The 19,501-nt window shown below is 42.1% G+C and overlaps 2 protein-coding genes across 2 annotated transcripts; one reads left to right on the top strand and one right to left on the bottom strand.

Moving 5' to 3' along the window:
• Positions 1–1,226: 1,226 nt before the first annotated feature.
• Positions 1,227–10,063, top strand: pnkp (polynucleotide kinase 3'-phosphatase). The gene is made up of 17 exons (XM_030067174.1): positions 1,227–1,585; positions 2,664–2,710; positions 3,158–3,436; positions 3,538–3,840; positions 4,736–4,815; positions 4,972–5,029; positions 5,194–5,301; positions 5,393–5,464; positions 5,715–5,763; positions 5,906–5,976; positions 6,637–6,729; positions 6,886–6,982; positions 7,075–7,136; positions 7,517–7,626; positions 8,764–8,851; positions 9,037–9,104; positions 9,583–10,063. The coding sequence occupies exons 1-17, from the start codon at positions 1,465–1,467 to the stop codon at positions 9,701–9,703; spliced, it is 1,827 nt and encodes a 608-aa protein (XP_029923034.1). The 5' UTR covers positions 1,227–1,464; the 3' UTR covers positions 9,704–10,063.
• Positions 10,064–10,178: 115 nt separating this feature from the next.
• LOC115370246 (complement C2) lies at positions 10,179–19,424 on the bottom strand. Its single transcript, XM_030067173.1, has 19 exons — positions 19,375–19,424; positions 19,063–19,175; positions 18,662–18,809; positions 18,292–18,477; positions 17,239–17,412; positions 16,487–16,588; positions 16,160–16,293; positions 15,903–16,044; positions 15,580–15,714; positions 14,523–14,627; positions 14,119–14,256; positions 13,599–13,696; positions 13,350–13,473; positions 12,871–13,018; positions 12,677–12,750; positions 12,466–12,569; positions 12,202–12,334; positions 10,679–10,728; positions 10,179–10,583 (listed from the first exon to the last, which is right to left on the bottom strand). Exons 1-19 carry the CDS (start codon positions 19,415–19,417, stop codon positions 10,431–10,433), a joined length of 2,304 nt encoding a protein of 767 aa, XP_029923033.1. The 5' UTR covers positions 19,418–19,424; the 3' UTR covers positions 10,179–10,430.
• Positions 19,425–19,501: the final 77 nt, after the last annotated feature.

The following is a 19,501-nucleotide window of genomic DNA, read 5'->3' on the forward strand; positions in this document are numbered from 1 at the left end:
AAACATTGCTAATACATCTGAGCCATATGAACAAAATCAAGCATCACAGTGTCTTTGAATACCTCGATATTGATACTGTCATGATATTAAAAGGATGAATACTGGTGCTGTCATAAGCTATGTAAACATGAGATTTTTGATAAACAATTATTAGTAATGTGGATATGATAACTGAACAGCCAAGTTTGGAAAATTGCATTCCTTTACTGTAATGCAGCCTTTAAAACAGAAAAAGACAACACTTATTGCACATCATATTATAGAGTAACATCCAAAAACCCAGATGATATCTAGTCTCATATCACGATAACAATCTAATATCGATATATCAGCGCCATCTGATGTGCCACGCTGCATGTCATCCCCTCTCTCTGCCTATAACAGTACAATGCTCTACTGTTGTTCTTATGCGTTGTCATTTCAAATATACCCTGAGACTTTTCATTGCTTTGAAAAGAAAGAAAGGAAAAAAGAAAGAAAGACTTCCACCTTCATAAACACATTGTAAGATGTGCATGTTTAGGCTTCCTCACAAATAATTTATGATTGCCTTTTACATTTTCTGCTGATGACATAACGATCAGCAACACACTCTGAAAACATGGTCTCTGCTTTTGTCATTTTGTGTTTTCTCTTGTATTATGTGACTGTGGTGTGTGGATTGTACATTGCTGAATAAATATAATGTTTACTTTAATCATTGGTTTGATTCCCTGAGAATAAACAAAATAGCATTGAGTATACCTCAAAACACAGGGCTTTTTACTAGGAAACTTGGAAAATACAGTCTAGTCTGGACACAATGAATTTCACATGAAAAAAAAAATTAATAAGTTAATTATTTCTTATCATCCAACCATGGGTAAAGAAAGGGAAAGATGCCTAACAGGTCTTGGCCAGGTTAAATGTTCTGGGTTCCAGTTTGACAGGAACAGCCTGCATTATAATAAAGCAAATACCTTTACACACTGTGAATGCGGACTGCTAATATTCCTGCAGTGTCTAATGTTATTGACTACCTGGGTGGAGTATAATAGGAGCTGTCACTCATCCAGTCATCTGTCATCCAAGTATACACTGCATAGTGTACGGGCCGACGTTAAAACACACTTTTCCGGGCCTGAAATAAATCCTGAAGGCCCGGAAAAGCAAAACTGGCATTTAAAAACAAGCGGAACGACTGTGACGAGCTCGTTTCTAAACGAGCATGTTTTTCTGGTGGACCCTGGCTCCACATTTGCACCAGCCCGCCTCCGGTGCTGAAAGTGCGCTGGTGGCATCGACGCAGCCAACTCAAGCCCCAGGAAAGTTGCGCCCATTGAGAAGAAGCAAATTCCCCTTTAAAATACACCCAGCTGCTGCACTGTGATAACCAGCTTGCACTTCATTTCTGCTGTTTGTAACTCGATAAAGTCACTCAGGCTCACCAGCACAGAGCTCGGGTTAGTTTACGCCGCGGGTCAGATGTCGTGCACGCTGGTGGGCGCGACGGGGGTCCGGATCTCCCTCGCAGACGGACGGGCTGTGATCCTGGGTCGGGGTCCAGACACCGGGGTCACCGACAAGAAATGCTCCAGGCACCAGGGTGAGGATGAGACCGGGTCCCTCTCGCGCATGGAGGAGCTGCTGCACGCCAAACCCCTTTGTAAACAATCAGCTGATTTCACTTTGTGTCGCCCATCGCGGAGGCGAAACGTTACACTGCAAAAATAGCTTTTAATTTGTCTTTCATTGATGTAAAGACCTTCTTCGTCGACAAGTGATACGCCGAATTTTCCAGAACAGTCATATGATTCGTGCTACCATTTCCACGAGATGTGTTTAGTGGCAAATAACCAGTGCGACTTCAATTTGCCAGATTTTTAAATGGAGTTTGGTGTGGTGAGTCTTGCCTAAGCAGGGAGTCCGCACAAGCGTTTCCCAAAGGGGCTGCACGGGCGTCCGGTCAGCTTCTGCTCAACATTCAGTTGTTAATTCACGGATCAGCCAAAAATGCTAGGACATCAGATCTATAGCCTACCTATACACTTCATATTCACCCCTATAGAAAACCTGCAAATATTGCATGCACACTTCAGAAAACCAATACACATAAACCCAACAAGTAGTCCTATGTGTCCTCTGAGGAGCAAAAAGTGCCCAGTACCAATAAAAACAATCACAGTATAATTACAAAAAAAAAAAAAAAAATCTTCCTTGGTGTCTGAACATCTTGGATTCATAAAGCTAAACACAGAAACTACTAGGGCTTAACAATATAGTAGAAAAAAATCATGTTGAGATTTTACAGATATTGCCACTGCTGTATGATTCATGATTTGTTTTTGCATTAGAACTTAAATTTTTCATTTTCAGTGATTTTTGCCACATGTACTCTATCTGGAAAATACAATATATAGGCCAGGGCATCTCTGCAGCACCACAATACCTTATTTACAATAATGTTTTGTCACACATATTACCTTTATCAAATAAAATGTGGTTTGGATATTGCACTCGAAACTACCTCAGGACGGGTGTTGTGATGCCATGTCCTGGTCCTGATAGCCCTACATCTTCATTTATTTGAAAATGTGTCTTCACTGTAGGCCATAATGGTGTGTGTATGCACTTTTATCTCTGTGGTGGCAGGCTCCATATTCTGTCTTCTGTGTTTCCTCTAGTGAAGCTGGTGGCGTGTTTTGCAGACCAGGATGTTCTTGTCACACAGGTATGAAATTAAACAAAGCCTCATGTCCTAGTTAAACTCATAGTTAACCTGTCATCCTCTCAGTCAGAGGCGATAAGGTGTTGGCTGTGTGGAGTGGAAATTGAATAACCAGATGAACTTGTGTATTGAGATTCCCTTCTGTGAGTCATTGAATTTCTGGATTTTCTTTGACGCCACCCACAAAAATAAAAACACTGCTGGCAGGCTACACATGACATACTTTAAACACAATATGTGGCACCAAAGTCCACACAACACTGCTTCATAGCCCTGTTCTATCTGACAATGTAATGGTGGCACATATTTCTCCCTTTATTACTTAGATTTAGCCTCACCCTGGTTATTTTCCATCCCATAAACTTTGGTGTGACTGTATAAATGCCACATAACATCTGAATGGCAGCACCTGTAGTCCAATGTCCACATAAATGTTGTCGTCCTCCACAGTTGGGTCCCAACCCCAGTTCCCTGGATGGCGAGAAGCTGGGCCGGGGCCAGTCAGGTAAACTCGCCCATGGAGGCACCCTCTACCTGGTGAACCAGAGCCACCCATTTACACTGCGCTACTCCCTGAGTGCCAATGGAACAGCCTCTGGCACGGCACACAAAGGGCTGAAAGCCACTGACAAGACAAAAGGAGGAAGTCACAGCAGGGAGAAGGAGGCACAGTCGAGTCCGGGACCGAAACGCAGTATAAAAGATTTCTTCTCTGTCTCTCCTATGAAGGTAACAGTGTTTGGTTCATTACAACCCAATTGGTTTGTTATTCCACATATTCTGAGGGACAGTTCATTTTCAGTCAGATTTATCCCAGTCTTTCTCTAAAGCCATCTAAGAGGCCACGCAGCCCAGAGAAGGGGGAGCCTGAGGAGAAGCGCCAAAGGAGAAATGAGACGGGCCTGGACAGACGGGTGAAGAAAGAGGAGGCGGAGGATGAGGACAAAGAGGAGAGACTGGCAGAGGAAAAGCTGAGGCAGCTGCAGCAAATGGCCGAGAAGGCTACAGCAGGGAGCAGCACCCAGCCTTCATCATCCTCTGCATCGTCTTCATCAGAATGTCTAAAGAGCAACTGGCAGCAGATTGGCAACTTGATGCTCTACACTGCTGCTGGGGTCAAGGGAAGCAACAAGGTTAGAACAGCTGAGTGTGCAATGAGGATGTGCTCAGTGAGAGCTTCATTACACTGGTTACTGCAGTTTTTATGTTAAAAAAAAAAAAAAAAATCCCCTTTTATCATAATAAATCACAGAGGGACTGCTATAGAGAAGGGTCCTCCCTAAACTGAGATCCTGTAGTTGTGCTTTATTTGTCCAAAGTGCATGCTTAAATGCACACAGGAAATGATGAGTCAGAATTTCGGAGCAAAATACAAAGTTCCTCCTCAGCAGCAGTGAGGAAACTCCCCAGGACTAGATTTTTTTCTTGGGTATGACTCATCACAGATCAGCTGGGTTGGTAAACATGAGTCTGCTGTGTGCACTCTACTGACATCATGTTACAGGATTTCTTGGTGTTGAAGGTTTTTTTTTTTTTTTTTTTTTTTCCCCAAGCAGTTACCACTATCTGCCATTTGGTGCCGCAAAATATGCAAATGTACTCGGTGTGATTGATAATCAAAGATGGTGGATAAAAACAAAGATTGTAGACTTGACTGTTATATTTTTCTCAGTTATGAATACTTGTGTTAAGACTTGAAAGTCCATGTGAGAAACTGCAGGAAAGCAGTAAGTAAAATAATGTCTTTTTTTCCATTTACTATTATTTTTTGATCACTGTGGTATGCTTAAATGTTGCTTACCACTAATTTAGCAGTTTTCTCATATTTTAACATCGACATCAGTTGTCTGCTCTGTGAGTTTCCACTTTGGATAACATAGCTATGTCAAGAGTTTGAGTCCACCAACTTGGGTTTTTATCCAGCAGCTTTGGGATCACATTCTTCTCTGAATGTGCGGGTTCCTAAGACAATGAGACGCTACATGTAATATCTCAATGTCTGAACGTTTTCCCTTCTCATTCTTCCAGGTTGCCGGGTTTGACATAGACGGCTGCATCATCACTACCAAGTCTGGCAAAGTGTTCCCCACTGCACCAGATGACTGGAAGTATGTCTGTTGCCTCTTGTTAAATCCTGTGTGTTTGCTATAAACCAGGAACAGTGATATATGGTCCTCTATTTATGCTTTATGTCATGTCTACATATATGTCTGTATGTCTGTGGCAGTAATACTCTCGGTTCTTGTGTTTTGTTCAATTAACAGGATTCTGTTCCCTGAGATTCAGCCCAGGTTGAGCAGCTTGCTGAAGAAAGGATACAAGGTGGGTACGAGGAGCCAATATTAACTTATCATTGCAGGGTGAGTGCTTCTGAAATTTTGAGCTTAGATTTATGTGGGTTATGTAGCGCTCTGGTGGTTCAGCAGGCCAACTGCGTGCTGTAGATTATGTTCCCATGTGTACTATCCATGCGTTTTGTCTTTCAGGTGGTGTTCTTCACTAACCAGATGGGGATCGCTAAAGGAAAACTGCGACCTGAAGTCTTCAAGTCTAAAGTGGAGGACATCCTCAGCACACTGCAGCTGCCTGTGCAGGTTGGTCACTTTCTAGGTCGACTCTTCCTCACTTATCGAGATATTGTACATATAGTTGAGTTTTTGTGTTCGCTCTGTGTGTGTGTTTCAGGTTTTTGTTGCAGCCGGTCCAGGTGTCTACAGGAAGCCAGTGATGGGGATGTGGAATCACTTGTGTGAGAAGGTATTTGTTAAAAGTACCTGCACGCACACCCACGTTATATAACGACCACACCTCACCTGTTTACCCTGAGAGCAAATCTAATTGACCCTGGCTGAGTGACAGGAGCCTCCCACAAAATATTCTTCACATTGTCATGTCATGTTGTGGTTGCATGTAAATCTTTTTGACGAAGAACATAGTCTTGTATTGTTGTTTTTGTTGTTTTTTCATTTATATTCCAGTTTTAACTGTATGTGTGTTTCCTGCTCAGGCTAACGGCGGAGTGACGGTTGACAAGACTCAGAGTTTTTATGTAGGAGGTGAGTGTATCATTGTTGCCATAGTGATGTCAACCCAGTTACTGGTGGCTTTGTGTTCTCAGCTGTCTGATCTGGGCTCACACACACACACACTCACACTCACACACACACACACAGCATCTGATATTGCCTCTGTCCCTAGATGCTGCAGGTAGGCCGGTGAACTGGGCACCAGGGCAGAAGAAAAAGGATTTCTCCTGCAGTGATCGGCTGGTAAGACCCAAGATCTCAACTCTGTCCCTTTAATTCTTCTCAGATTTTTATACTTACATTATTTAAACTTAAGGTCGTCAAATACGTCACATAAGTTAAGGCTGATATTGTCAGTTTCACATAGTAGCAGCAGAGATAGCGAAAAAAAGGAAGTTATTCCACCTACAAAAATACCTGGGACTACCTCCAGGGGGCGACTGTAAGTGCCAAAACTCACCTAAGTTGAGTAAAATTAATAATGGAACGTAAGACTGTCCCTTTTCTCATAACCAAGGATGAAAGTGTTTTCATAGGAGGCTGAGGCATTGTTAAAGAGTCACACTTTCTCCTGTGATTTAGGCTGATGAGACGAGTATTTTTACATAAAAATGTGGTGCTGCTTAAATTTGTGGCGTTGTAAGCTTTGAATCTGGTTTTATAGATGTTGAAAGTGTTACAGTTTCTTGATGTGCACGATGTGTTGAGAACAAGGCTACAGTCACAGCGTCTTACGTGTTCAGCCTAAATTCAAAGGTCCGCTGTCACCTCGGGTGTCTAGCAGCTGCACAATATAACTGATGAAAGCTTTGCAGATATTGGTATCAAGAAAAAATACATCTGACCATTATTTGTACCTGTCACCTCACCTGTTTCTCTCTCTACTTCCTGTCTCCGCGGTAGTTTGCGCTGAACATCGGGTTGCAGTTCCACACCCCAGAGGAGTACTTCTTAGGCTGGAAGAGCGCCCCCTACAGCCTGCCTGAATTTGACCCTGTGAGTAAAAACTCTGCTGGCCACGTACTTGACCCTCTAAGCACTTTTGTAATTTTTTTTTAAGTGTATGATTATACTGTAAGTGAGTGGGTTTGGCCTCTATCAGTGATATCAGTGTTGTTGTTAACTGATGTTTGTCTTCACCTGAGTCTTTAGAGGCGGCTTGATACCAAAGCCAGGCTGTACGACCCGCCCACCGCCTCCCTCACCTCCAGCAAGACGGAAGTCATCGTCGCTGTGGGTTTCCCTGCATGTAAGTGAAAGTGAGCTTTTGTTTGTTTGTTTTAAAGGGATGTATAAATTTAACTATTATTCAATACATGTTTCTCCTTCTTTCTCCTGCAGCTGGTAAATCCACCTTCTTCCACAGCCACATCATCCCAAAGGGATACACGTATGTCAACAGGGTGAGAGGCTCTTTAGTGCGCTGGATGATGGCTTCATTCAGCGAGGAACTAGGTTTTACTGAAAAAATGAGAAACAGAATCCTAAAACATTTGCTTTTATATACAGACAGATTGCTTTTATGGTAGGAAATACTGGTATTATAATAGTAATGTTGTAATTCCACATTTTTTTGCTAAAAGTACCACAAAAAAAAGTTCATAGTAAAGAGTAAAACTCATCATCGTTTAGTGTTTTCATTCATATTTTAACATTTTCACCTCTAAACTCATTTATCTAGACTTGCTTTGATGTATTTATTTATTATTTTTGACATCCCTTTGATGGCTGGCTTACAGGTTTCTTCCCTGTAATGTGATGTGTGTGATTGTCTGTGCGTCAGGACACACTCGGCTCGTGGCAGAGCTGTGTGTCAGCATGTGAGCGAGCTCTGAAGGAAGGCCGCAGCGTCGCCGTGGACAACACCAACCCAGATCCTGAGTCTCGCAAACGGTAAACCACAACTACATCAGTGGGTGTGTGCCTGCATGTTGAATAAATTGAATAACAAGGCAAAGAGGTTCAGTTACTCTTCCCTTTCCACTACATGCCCAGTGAAGCCCCGTAGAGCACTGGCCGCTGTGATTTTGACACCTGTAGTATAGCCAAACATGCAGTCAGCCATAATACCTTGTTGATGAAAGAGGTGGAGGAGAACAGTAAGCCTGGTCCAAGCTCACAGCCCAGAGCAGCTCAGTACAACACTGGCATCTCAAAGTCACAGCCTCGGAGCTGATAGGGGGAACACAGTCATACCAGTTTCCAGTCGTCAGCTAAGAGCGAGAAGATGAGGCCACAGTTGGCATGTGATCACCAAGACTGAACCCTTCAAGAGTAGAAAAGCACCATTTTTTGCACCAGTGGCAGGTTAAAATCATGAGTCCTGTGATCCATCCTGCCTGGGACCAATAGTACATGCTGGTTGTGGTTGGCAGGTTTGAGCAATTAACCGAAACATGGTCAAACCAGAATATGTCCAAATGCAATATGCAGGTTGTTGGATTGCACTGTGGCCTATAAATCATAATCTGCAGACGTAAGAAAACATGTTTGTTTGATACAGGCCAAAAAAAAAAACATTATCATGTTAATATCTTCTTTTCAAATGAATTACAATGCAACAATGATCTTTCCCAATACAACTATGAATCATCTCAATGGCATGTCTGAAATCTGTCAAAATGATTTCAGTACACTTTATTTTTTTACCACATGATTACACCTTAGTAGTTGGTGAAACAGTGTGAGACAGTTTTATTGGCACGTTAGGCTCTGTTGCACCAGCAGAGCCTGGTTTGGACTCCACAGCACACCTAAACGTTGCTGCTGGCCAGATTCATCCCTTCATGGCTGCAGTCAATTTGGAATGGAAGACAGACAGCAGGAACCTGACAGTGACTTTATATCACTCCACATCATTTTGGCATCAGCATGTAACAAGAGTTTCCAGAGCCTTGTTGAGTTCATGTTGTTCCAACACTAGCGGAGGAAAAGTAGAAGTGATAACATGTTGTGAAATGCACATAAGTTGCTTCTGGTGTTTGCCCATGGAGGTTTGCATGTTTGTGCAGCTCTGTGTTTGTTTTGCAGATATGTAGATGTGGCCAAAGCAGCCGGAGTGTCCTGTCGCTGTTTCCACTTCTCAGCTTCTCTGGAGCAGGCAAAGCACAACAACAGGGTAGGACTCACCTCTCCACCATCTTACTCATTCCCTGTGCTTCCATTCCTGTGGTTGTGCCCTTTCAGTTCTCAGATCTTTGGATTTTTTTTTTTTTCATCATTAATCAGAAATTGTTTCATTTTACTGCTGATGATGAAGTGTTTTTTTTTTTTAAATGTTTATAAAAATGGTCTTGTTCCTAGTTCCGTGAGATGGCTCCTTCAGACACCAAACACGCCAAGGTCAATGATATGGTCTTCCACAGCTACAAGTAAGTCTCACTGGCCAGTAGAGACAACTTTCCCACACCCTGAGTTATAAAATGTGATATTTATTCACTGTAATCTAAACCTCTGTGTGAGGACAGAGCTTGGAGAAGCGTAGCTAAGCAGTTACAGCACAATGGATAGAGTGAATGTCAAAAGTCCAGACACTTTTTCAAATTTTCATTTCCTTCAGACCTTATTGATCCCAGCCCAGTCCAAGAAATAAGGGCATGTTAGCTTAGAGCAGGGTTTTGAACCTGATTAGTTGAATCTCCACACCATTAAAACTTCTACTTGTGCACTCACAACCAAGATATTTCAGTTTTTCATTTTACTTACATTATCAGAAATATTTTTTTAGTTTTACATTACTTTTGCTGGTCACTCTATCCACATGAGAGTGAAAAAGATCAGGATTACAGTTTCCTAATCATTCATCACAGTGATATTGATCCTGTTTAACTGAGAACTCTCTTTATTCAGGAAACACTTTGTGGCTCCAGATCGTTCTGAAGGTTTCTCCGAGATCCTCCAGATCCACTTTGTCCCTAACTTCAAAGACAGCCAATCAGAAGCCCTGTTCAGACAGTTTTCAGAGGGCTGATCGAACAGCTGGCGCTCTGGCAGCTTTTCTGACCTGCTGCTGGCACAGAAAAGATCACACATCACAGCCAATACAGGAACCAAACAGTGGGATCCAACCAACAACCAAGACACCAAGCAGACTTAGGTTAATCGGTTTAGACTGATCTATTTTTCTATCCAAATTGGACTGTCTGTTGTAGGGGCTCATCATGAATATCGGTGCTGTCCTGCCTGCATTTCCTTGCTCCCGTGCATACGACTAATGGGACTTTGACAACACACATTTGAATGGCACTAAATCAGGTTCCTTCCACTGAAACAATGTTGAGTCAAACCCTCCAGTGTACTGATATGAATGACCAGGTTTATTTAAACAGAATGTACACCGAAACATTTTTGCATGTTTGAGTGAGTAGATCACATGTTGGCCAGCGTGGGCTTGAATGAAAGTTTGTAACTGGTAAACAACGGAAAGTATGTCCAGCAACTAGGATTAGGAACAAGTATTTTCTTATGTTGTGTATGATTTGATAACAAAAAGACTTCCTCTGCAAGTGATTAAACAGCACTGCAGCTACAGCTCTCAGTGCTGTGACCTACTCCTATTCCACTGAACAATAAAACCTTGGAGTACAGTTTTAAAATATTGACTATGACTGGCAGTGATTATTTCCACCATACATCAGGAAAGCAAATACCTAGGATTATTTTTTTTTAATTGTTGTGGCGCAGTCTACAACGCTGTCTCAGTTGTCCAGGAACTGAATCTCCTGACCCAGATGCTCTTTCAGCCACGGCACGACTCTGAACAGGCTGATGTAGAAGTCGCGAGCGGTGGGCCCTGGTCTGGATCCAGGGTGTTTACAGGGGTCTGTGGTGCCCCAGGCCAGCACTCCCACCTGGGGGTGACAGGCAGGGACGGTGGGTGAAATTTTTATTAGACTGTTAATGCTGGAAGATGAAACTTTCTGGTGAATCTTTGTAGCTTTCTCACCTGAAAGTAGCGCATCCTCTTTTGAAGGAAGAGAGAACCACCAGAGTCACCTAGTAAGAAAAAAAGAACAAATAGGCCTCTGCAATTAATGTAGAATTTTCATTGAATCTCTGTCCAGCATCTATATACACTACTCACAAAAAGTTAGGGATATTTGGCTTTTGGGTGAAATTTATGTAAAATGTAAAATGTTCACGCTACAGTGATATTATATCATGAAAATAAGGCATTTAAGTAGAAGCATACACTGGTGATTTCCTCATCTCAAACAATTTCTTGAAACAAAAGCCAACAACAGTGGTGGATATACCACAACAAAAAATGTCAGTGTCAATAACTTGTCATGTGCCCTTGAGCATCAATTACAGCTTGACAACGACGTCTCATGCTGTTCACAAGTCGACTTATTGTCTGCTGAGGCATGGCATCCCACTCTTCTTGAAGGGCGGCCCTCAGGACATTGAGGTTCTGGGGTACAGAGCTCCGAGCCTCTACACGGCGACTCAGCTGATCCCATAGGTTTTCTATGGGATGCAGGTCTGAGAAAGTGCAGGCCACTCCATTTGAGGTACCCCAGTCTCCAGCAGCCGTTCCCTAATGATACGACCTCCACGAGCTGGAGCATCAAACACCTGATGTGAATTTTGCTGTTAAACTCCTTGTTAGAGAACAGCAACTTGTGCAAAAAGTACTAAAACATTGAACAGTTGGACATGTGCATTCAAAAGTTTACAGAAGGTCACATTAAGTTCACCTGTAAAGGTTATAATGCATTTTAGGTTCATCCTGAAATTTCACCTGAAAGCCGAATATCCTTTTTGTGAGTAGTGTAATTTATAATGTGTGTATTTGAGTGTCAGTAGAAAAAACAAAGGTTATATACAATATTTTTGTCCATATAGTGTAAAGTTCCCGTACCACTAAATAAATGTGGTGGGTTTTCCTGCCTTGAGCTGCCAACACTGAAAGAATTTAGCCACTCTTCATTCGAGTGTTTTTGTTCCATGACAATTCAAGTGCTGTCAAGGATAAAACTGGATTGAATCCTTGTTATATTAGGCATGAAAATGGTCAGATTTAAAGATGCTTACTATCAGCATGAAACATTGATTGTCACTGACTTTAATACAAAAATAATCAGTGATGGCATCGTTATCGTCATTCAGGCTCCTGTATTGTTCAAACCCTGGTGACTGTGGCTTTGTCCAAATACTACGCTCACAGCCAAGTGGCCACTGAGTGATGTGTTTCTGGGAACTGGCCAAAGTGTGTAAGAAGGCGCAAAGAGAGGCATGAAGAGGTTTTGTCAACACACACTGGCTAAAGGAAGATATGAGCCAAGATGGCATGAAGAGGATACATTTTCTAAATCAATACGTGAATTAAAAGCCAACTTAGTGAGTCAAAGATTAAAACAACAAGATCAGCCAAAATTCCAAATAATAAATATGTCTTTGGCGCATTAATGTACATTCTAGACCACAAGTGAGGGTTTTGGGACAAAGTTTGTTTTGGCTCCAGACCTGGGCAGGCAATAGAGTCCTGATATCCTTCAGAGCCTCCGGTGCAGAGGAACCGCTCAGTCACATACTCGTCCACAGTCACATTCGTGGGCTTTGTCAGCGTCAGCATCGCCTTTGCCACACACCCTGGCCTCTGCAGAGAGCCAATCAACCAAATATCTCTCATTCATAGGAAAAACAAGAAGACGGCCGCCTGCTGGGCTCCTAGCAGAATGTTTTAAGCAAACTCAAAGAGTCAAGAACCTCACGTCAAATGTCACTCACCTGATCTTGGGTGTGAATATGTGTTTCTTTGCGTGCAGAGCCCTTACTGTTGCTCTTATGGAAGAAGAAGGCAGCCGTTTGTTTGTGTGATAGTAGCTCTTTTCCTACACACACACACACACACACACACACACACACACACATGCAAAGTTATTTTTGTGAAAAAAAATCAGTGATATGAGAGCTGCAAGGACAGGAAATCAAGTCTTACTGTGCTCCTCGCAGGTGGAGTTGATTTTCTTCAATGCTCGGCTGGCTGGCACGGTGCATGGCAAGCAGATAGGTCTGTTGTACAACATGCACACACATTAACCACTAAAGGGTCCCCCTCCTCAAAGTGAGGACAAACACACAACACATCATACACAGTCGTGCGTATGTGTGTGCTTCTTTGGGCGGTCTTACCTCGCACTCCAGGAGAGGGGGATGCTCCTGTTCAGCTGCACCAGAGCTATATCGTAGTCGTAGAACTCTGACACATTTCTATGGTTTAGTTTCCTGACGTTGTACTCAGGGTGTATGGCCACGTTCTTGGCGGCCACCTTACCCTCACCTAGGACGCACAGAGGTGGCTGTCACATCAGCATTCTAAGTGGGAAATCAGCAAGTTCACAAATGGGAGGAATGTTCTACCTTTTTTTTTTAAAGGAAAACCTTTTTTGCCTTTGTTTATGCAAAATTCCTCTGAGCCTACTGTTTTCTGCAATATGGTTGCATAATGTGTTTCACATTCACACACATCTATACTACACTACTAGAGTTTTTGAAGTTGCCCTTCTCCCATTCACTCCTCTCTCACAGTCCCTCTATATTTTTTCTCTTGCACGCGTGTACAAAAACGTCAGAATCTTCAGTTCAAAGCATTTTCCTGTGCTAACACTAACCATATTCTACTTCAATCGTCTGGATGATATTCTGTGAACTCGATCTGGCAAAGCAGTGAGCGGCCGTCAGTACCCAGTTCTGGCTTATGATGGATCCAAAACACTTTCGAGCTGCACCTTCAAACTGTAGGGAGGAAAAGGATCAAAAGAGACACTTTTAATTCGAGAAAATCCACTGTAAGATATCAAAATGATGGGGAAAAAATACAATTCAAACGACTTTAGAGGCTGAATGGACAAAGTTCTCACCACAGTGACAAGCCAGGGTCTGGTGTACACTAAATCTTTATCCTGTACAAAGTCTTCGTCCTCTCGAGCAACCCCGCACATCGTCACACTCTTGTCACCTTGGTTGGCAAACAGAACAGCATTAACATTAATTATTATAATTAACAGACTAGAAAGTAGTTGGCATTATCTGTTTTTATGCATGAAACTGGATCCATAAAATTCCAAATTTACAGGATCTGATTTTTTCTCCACCTATATCATTCATGTATCGTGGATCTTATTCACCAGATAAATGCTGGTAAATTTTTGGTTTGACTGACAAATCTGTCATTTCTAAAATCTACTTTGGCAAGTCGTCCTTGTCTTCAGTCTTTCCAATTCTGAAACAATTAATTTTGCGTTCAACAAAATTCTGAAATTATGAATGCACTTGCATCAATGACCAATTGAAGGGAAACTTTCATGTCTTACATAAATCATATTGCATGTAGTATGATGGATATTGATTAGAAGACATCCCAGTTAGCAGTCTACTTACTGATCATGCTGTTGAAAACCTCTCCTAGTATTTCGTAGTCTTTCAGAATGAAGAGATGCTTCTCACCAGCCTTTTTTGAGGCAATGGCATTCAGCTCTGCTTTGTTCAGTTGATCCCCAACTCCAAATACATAGATATCTGAGCACACACACACACACACGAAAATGCACATGCCACATATATACAGTACACACATATATGCACATTTCATAAATGACACAATACAACAAATGTCCACCTCTTTTTGTAATCTTCCTGTTATGATCACAGGAATATTTTAGCGGCACTAAGGGTCTTTACTTTCCTTCCTCCTTTCTAGCTTTGATAATTGAGGAGCTGAATCTTATTCAGTTGCTGCAGTCATTTTGATTTTACAGTTTTATGGATATGACTGATTATGATACCCAGCAGTGTCTCCCCAGTGTGGTCCTTGGCTGTGGGGCTGTAGCCCAGATGTTTCCGAATATGGGCCAAGGCAATCTGAGGGCTGGTGCCGGTGTTGGAGTAACCTGCAAGCAGAGAGCGAGGAGTAGAGAATGAAGGTCTGCACACTAAAAATAGAGGGTTCTTGTAAGGGTTCTTGCCTTTTCTAATCTTGAAAGAACTGTATTTGGACAACCATTAATTGTAAAAGCTTTAACAAGACCTACAATGAAAAAATATTTGAAAAAAAAAAAAAAAAGTTGAAGCCAAAAATCCAGCCAAGCTACATAACATACAGAGGATTGTTTGCAAACCAGAATTTTTTTTTTTTCCAAAACATTTGTGGAAGATGTGATTGGTAAACCTGTCCATCTTGGCTCTGTGGACTGCTAAAAGCAAGAAGCCACATAAAATTGGAGAAGAGCATTTCCAGCTGTGCTCACACAGCTCACAGGAGTATCGTGAACTCACTTCTGAAGTCATGAGAATTCTGCTCCTCTTTCCAAGAACTGAGAAATTTAAGCTGTCATGATTATAAATAGCAAGAAAAGGCTAAAATGTGATGGAAAACAAAGCTTCTGTGGTAGTTGTTTTGAAGAAAAGGTATAATTACTATGATCTGTTCTGCAACACTGTGTGATGATTTTTCCAGCGGTATGGTCAAGAGGGTAACTGGTATCCTTGTTGCATTCACCAAATACCGCCGTAGTCAACTTAACTTTGGTAATATATTGTGCAAATTTGACATTTTTGACTAAGTGTGGTGCTACAAGAAAGGTCATCAAAATTAGCAAGGTTCATCTTCTGTTAAGTGTGAATGTGCTCAATAAAAGTAACAACAATCTGACCAATGGCCCTGTAGTCAGACTGGAATAAAGTGTTAAATGGACAGATGGAGAGACTGATAGACCAATACAGCCATTCTTAGGACCCGCCTGCCAGTGAGGCAAAAATTAAGTAAAAAAAAAAAAAAATGGAAGTCTTAAGTCATCTGTGAAATCTAAAGGGGACACTTGGTGCTCTGTCCCATTTCTTTACCGTCTGTTTGTATGATGATAATGTTCTGAGTCTCGTTAAAATGGTGCTCCTTGCTGTTTTGCTTAAAGAAAGCTATCTTCTCATTGACTCTGTGCAATGCAGCATGGAGGTTGGTGCCTGTCTGACGGCCGTGACCTGCAGATGAAGACATGGAAAAGAGTGCATGAGAATGTGAGCTGTAGAGGAAACTGATGAACCGGTGAATTTAATGAATACTCGGATGCAATACGGCTGTATATGACTGAATCAGCCTTGATTTGAGAGGCTGCAGCGTGATGATAAAATTAATGAATGAATGACAAACTGATATGGCAGAATCCTACTCTTGTAGTCAAAATCCTTCAGACTCCATATGATATAGTCAACGTTGCTGCTTGCGTATCTATCATTGATGTCCACGATGTCTATAGCTTGGCTGGCAAACGACATCACATGGAACTTCATCTGCACCTCATAGCTGTCCAACTAAAAGAGCAGCAAAGAAAACATATAAGACTGAAATTGGCAACAAATCAGTGAGTTCCTGTAGCAAAGGCTTTGTTGTCGCTGCTCAATGAAATGGAGTTAATTTGGTACAAACCTTCTTGATGAGTTTAATAGTGGCAATCTTGGCACTTTCAAAATCTTCCTTGGAGATGCTGCCTGATGAATCCAGTAAAATATAGATGTTCAAGCGGCTGCCTTTAGCCACACGGATGGTTCGACCAAAAGATTCTTGAAGGTTAAGAGGGGAATAATTACAATCAGAGGAATGCTCCGTCAACAGATACGCATGAAAACACAACATGAACTGGCAACGTTTTGATGCACATTGCACCTCATTCTAAATTAAATGACGTGTGTTAATGTTAAACCAGTAACAAAATGTTTAAATGATCGTGACTGATTATACACAAGTTGCACTCACGCTTCTGTTTGAACTCCTGAGATGACAGCACATCCATGACCCCAGAGAGAGACCCCGACATGGCTGCAGCCACAACACTGGGCGAGTCAAAGGTATGTGGGCCTGTTTTGAATCACAAAATACATGCATAGATGTTTCATGATATATAGTCATGTCCTGGGCAGGCTATTGTTACTGCTCTGATAATCCAACATACCGTGGAGCTGGTGAAAATGCAAAACACACAGGATTTGCCACATTATTGCTGTGGTTCAGTAATAATGTGGTTTTAGAAGAGCCATCGGTTTACTGCAGAGCTATAAATTGTGGCAAAACCCCTGAGTCTAATATGTCTAACCAACATATGAATTAAGCAATGATTTATGAATTATTACACATATACATGTCATCAAACAATCAGCTTCCAGAGAGATTTCTGTTGATTTATGTTTGATCTTTGCTCTTCATTATAATGATAAGAGTATAAAACAATGCTCAGAATGTCACAAAACTTATAACATTTGGACTCATTGGTCATAAAGAGGACTTTTCGGAAAACTGTAACATTATACATTCAAAACATTTGTTTACTGTTTTGCCTTTCTAGTATTTATCTAAAATCTAGTAAGTGTTATGCCTTGGCAAGTCCATCTGGCACCAATGGGCTTTGGGTTCAGGCGTGGAAATGTGGGCCCTGCTGTTTAACAGGAACAAATTGATCTGAACCTATTGCTGTAGAGTAAATTTATTGAAAAAACTATATCGGTCCGCACCCTGGCATCGTGGTGCCGTGCCACTCCACTCCCTGTTCTCCAGGCAAACCCTCTCAGCTGATCCCAGTAGGTCCAGACCGGACTGACACCTGTAGTTCACCTTGTCTCCTGTTTGAAACCGGCCCGCTGTCCTCTGGGCCCCTGGGGGAACCCCTGGGTCCTGACAGTCATCAGCTGGAAGTGAAAAAAAAAAAGGGTTATTTCTTCAATGTTGTTGTAAATGAGCAAAAATGATCCGTATGGATGTTAAAATAGGCTACATAACCAGTCAAAGAGAAAATGGGTTAAGAGGCTCATAAGATTGAAAAAGCCGATTTGCTGTGTAGACCTAAGCAATCATGAGCTCACTCACTAACTCTCTTGATGGGTATTGGATACTGGGACACCTGATGAACTAGACCCAGTGAACTCATTAAAATGGATAGGCTGTCAGCTAGCCTGCACCTTGGTGCCACAGGAGCATAAACAGCCATTGGACAAAATGTGTGTTGAGCTTCTGTTGCCATGATCCGTTGTTTGACCTGTCCTTATAATGTTTACTACATCACTGTCCTCCCAGGTATTGATAGTTATTTTATCAGTCTCTCTTCTGTAGTGGCGGTGGTTTCCACTAAGAGCAGAAGCACATTACATCTCACATTTGACATCTCACATTTGCCAAATTAGTGGCCAGGGCTACTCAATCCCATTTACATCAAAATGGTGCACACAATTTAAGAGGCAAAAATGTGAGTTTGCATGCTGTAAGACCCAACAAATGAGTCTGACAGCAAAAAGGATCATTAGTGTTGGCGTCTGCATATGAGTAACTAATAACAATTATGCATCAAGTTTAAATACATGCAGATGGAAAGAGGACAATGACAACTTTTGCGTGCATACATGATTAGGTGGATTGGAATTACAAAGTGAATTGAAGGTGAGAAATTTTCCATTCTACTTTTTAGCCAGCATTTACCCCCCAAGGGTTTGTAATGTTACATATGCTTTGCAGTTCCCATGTCGGCTTTACACAGGTCAAAGGACACTTAACTCACACTTAGACTACCTCACCATGGTTGTCACATGCAGGAGTGTTTCCTGTCCACTCCCCAGAGAGGGTGCAGTTCCTCTGTGCTGACCCGGACAGGGTGAACCCTTCCTGACAGGAGAAACTCTGGTTGCTCCCTGGACGGAACCACTGATCCCTGGGCCAGATCTCCCCATGATCCAGCTGGAGCTGGCCGGGACACAATAGCTCTGACAGAGGAACAGCAGGTTTGATATGGACAGAAAGAGAGGATGAAGGGGAACAGGAACAGATGAAGAGTGCTCAGATTATCACCATGACTGGCAGTGTGTTCAGCTTAGAGTGATTATGAGAGGCAGAGGATCTATCATGAAGCTGCCTTCCTCCCAGTCCAGCCGTAATCCAAAACATTACCTTTACAGGTGGCCTGCGACAGCCGTCTGCCATTGGCTGATCTCATGATTGTCCATTCCCCATCAGCGCTGCAACTCCTGTGGCTGACAGGGAAAGGGTAGTGTCCAGGCTCACAGTGGTAGGTTAGCACACTGCCCGGCAGCCCTCCCTGGGTAGAAAACACTCACATTTTGAGTTCAGTGAAACGATGTGATGCAAAGGTTTACAAGAAAGCTTTGTTGTACTAGGTATGACTGGAAAACCGATACATTGCAATTTTATTTTTGTATCTGTTTTGAATTAAATCAGCTTCAGTTTAAAAACCAGATACAAAAATGTTACAAACTACAGCTTTTGCATCACAAGGTATTGCACACAGAGTGAATTGCAGTGAATCAAAAGGGTGTACAGTGGATTTCAACCTGTGAGTAGGTGACACGTCCACCTTTGATGGTCTCTGTGGTGGAGCAGTTCACAGGTTGAGGCTCCTCGTACATCTCATCATAATAGTCCAATTCCAGCTCCTGCAGATACACTGGAGCACACACAGCAAAATGGTCAGCATGCATGTATTTATTCTGGCCAGCACAGTGAGAGGTGCACAAACTTACACAAAGCAATGTAATAATACAACATCTAGATTTGTTATAATCATAAAAAGGAGGTACATAACAGACACTGCTACACCAGGGCAAAAAAAAAAAAAAAAAAGAAAAGAAACATGACCCACTCACCCTTTTGGAAAGAGATGAAGAGTAAGATCCACAGCAGAGACATGGCACCCATGGCAGCACATCAGTTTTGTTTGCAACTGAAAGCAAAGTGATAGTGTTTACATCGACCAGCAGACAGTTGTTTTAT

This window comes from Myripristis murdjan, chromosome 13, assembly GCF_902150065.1.
Source record: "Myripristis murdjan chromosome 13, fMyrMur1.1, whole genome shotgun sequence".
In the NCBI taxonomy this organism is placed as follows: Eukaryota; Metazoa; Chordata; class Actinopteri; order Holocentriformes; family Holocentridae; genus Myripristis; species Myripristis murdjan.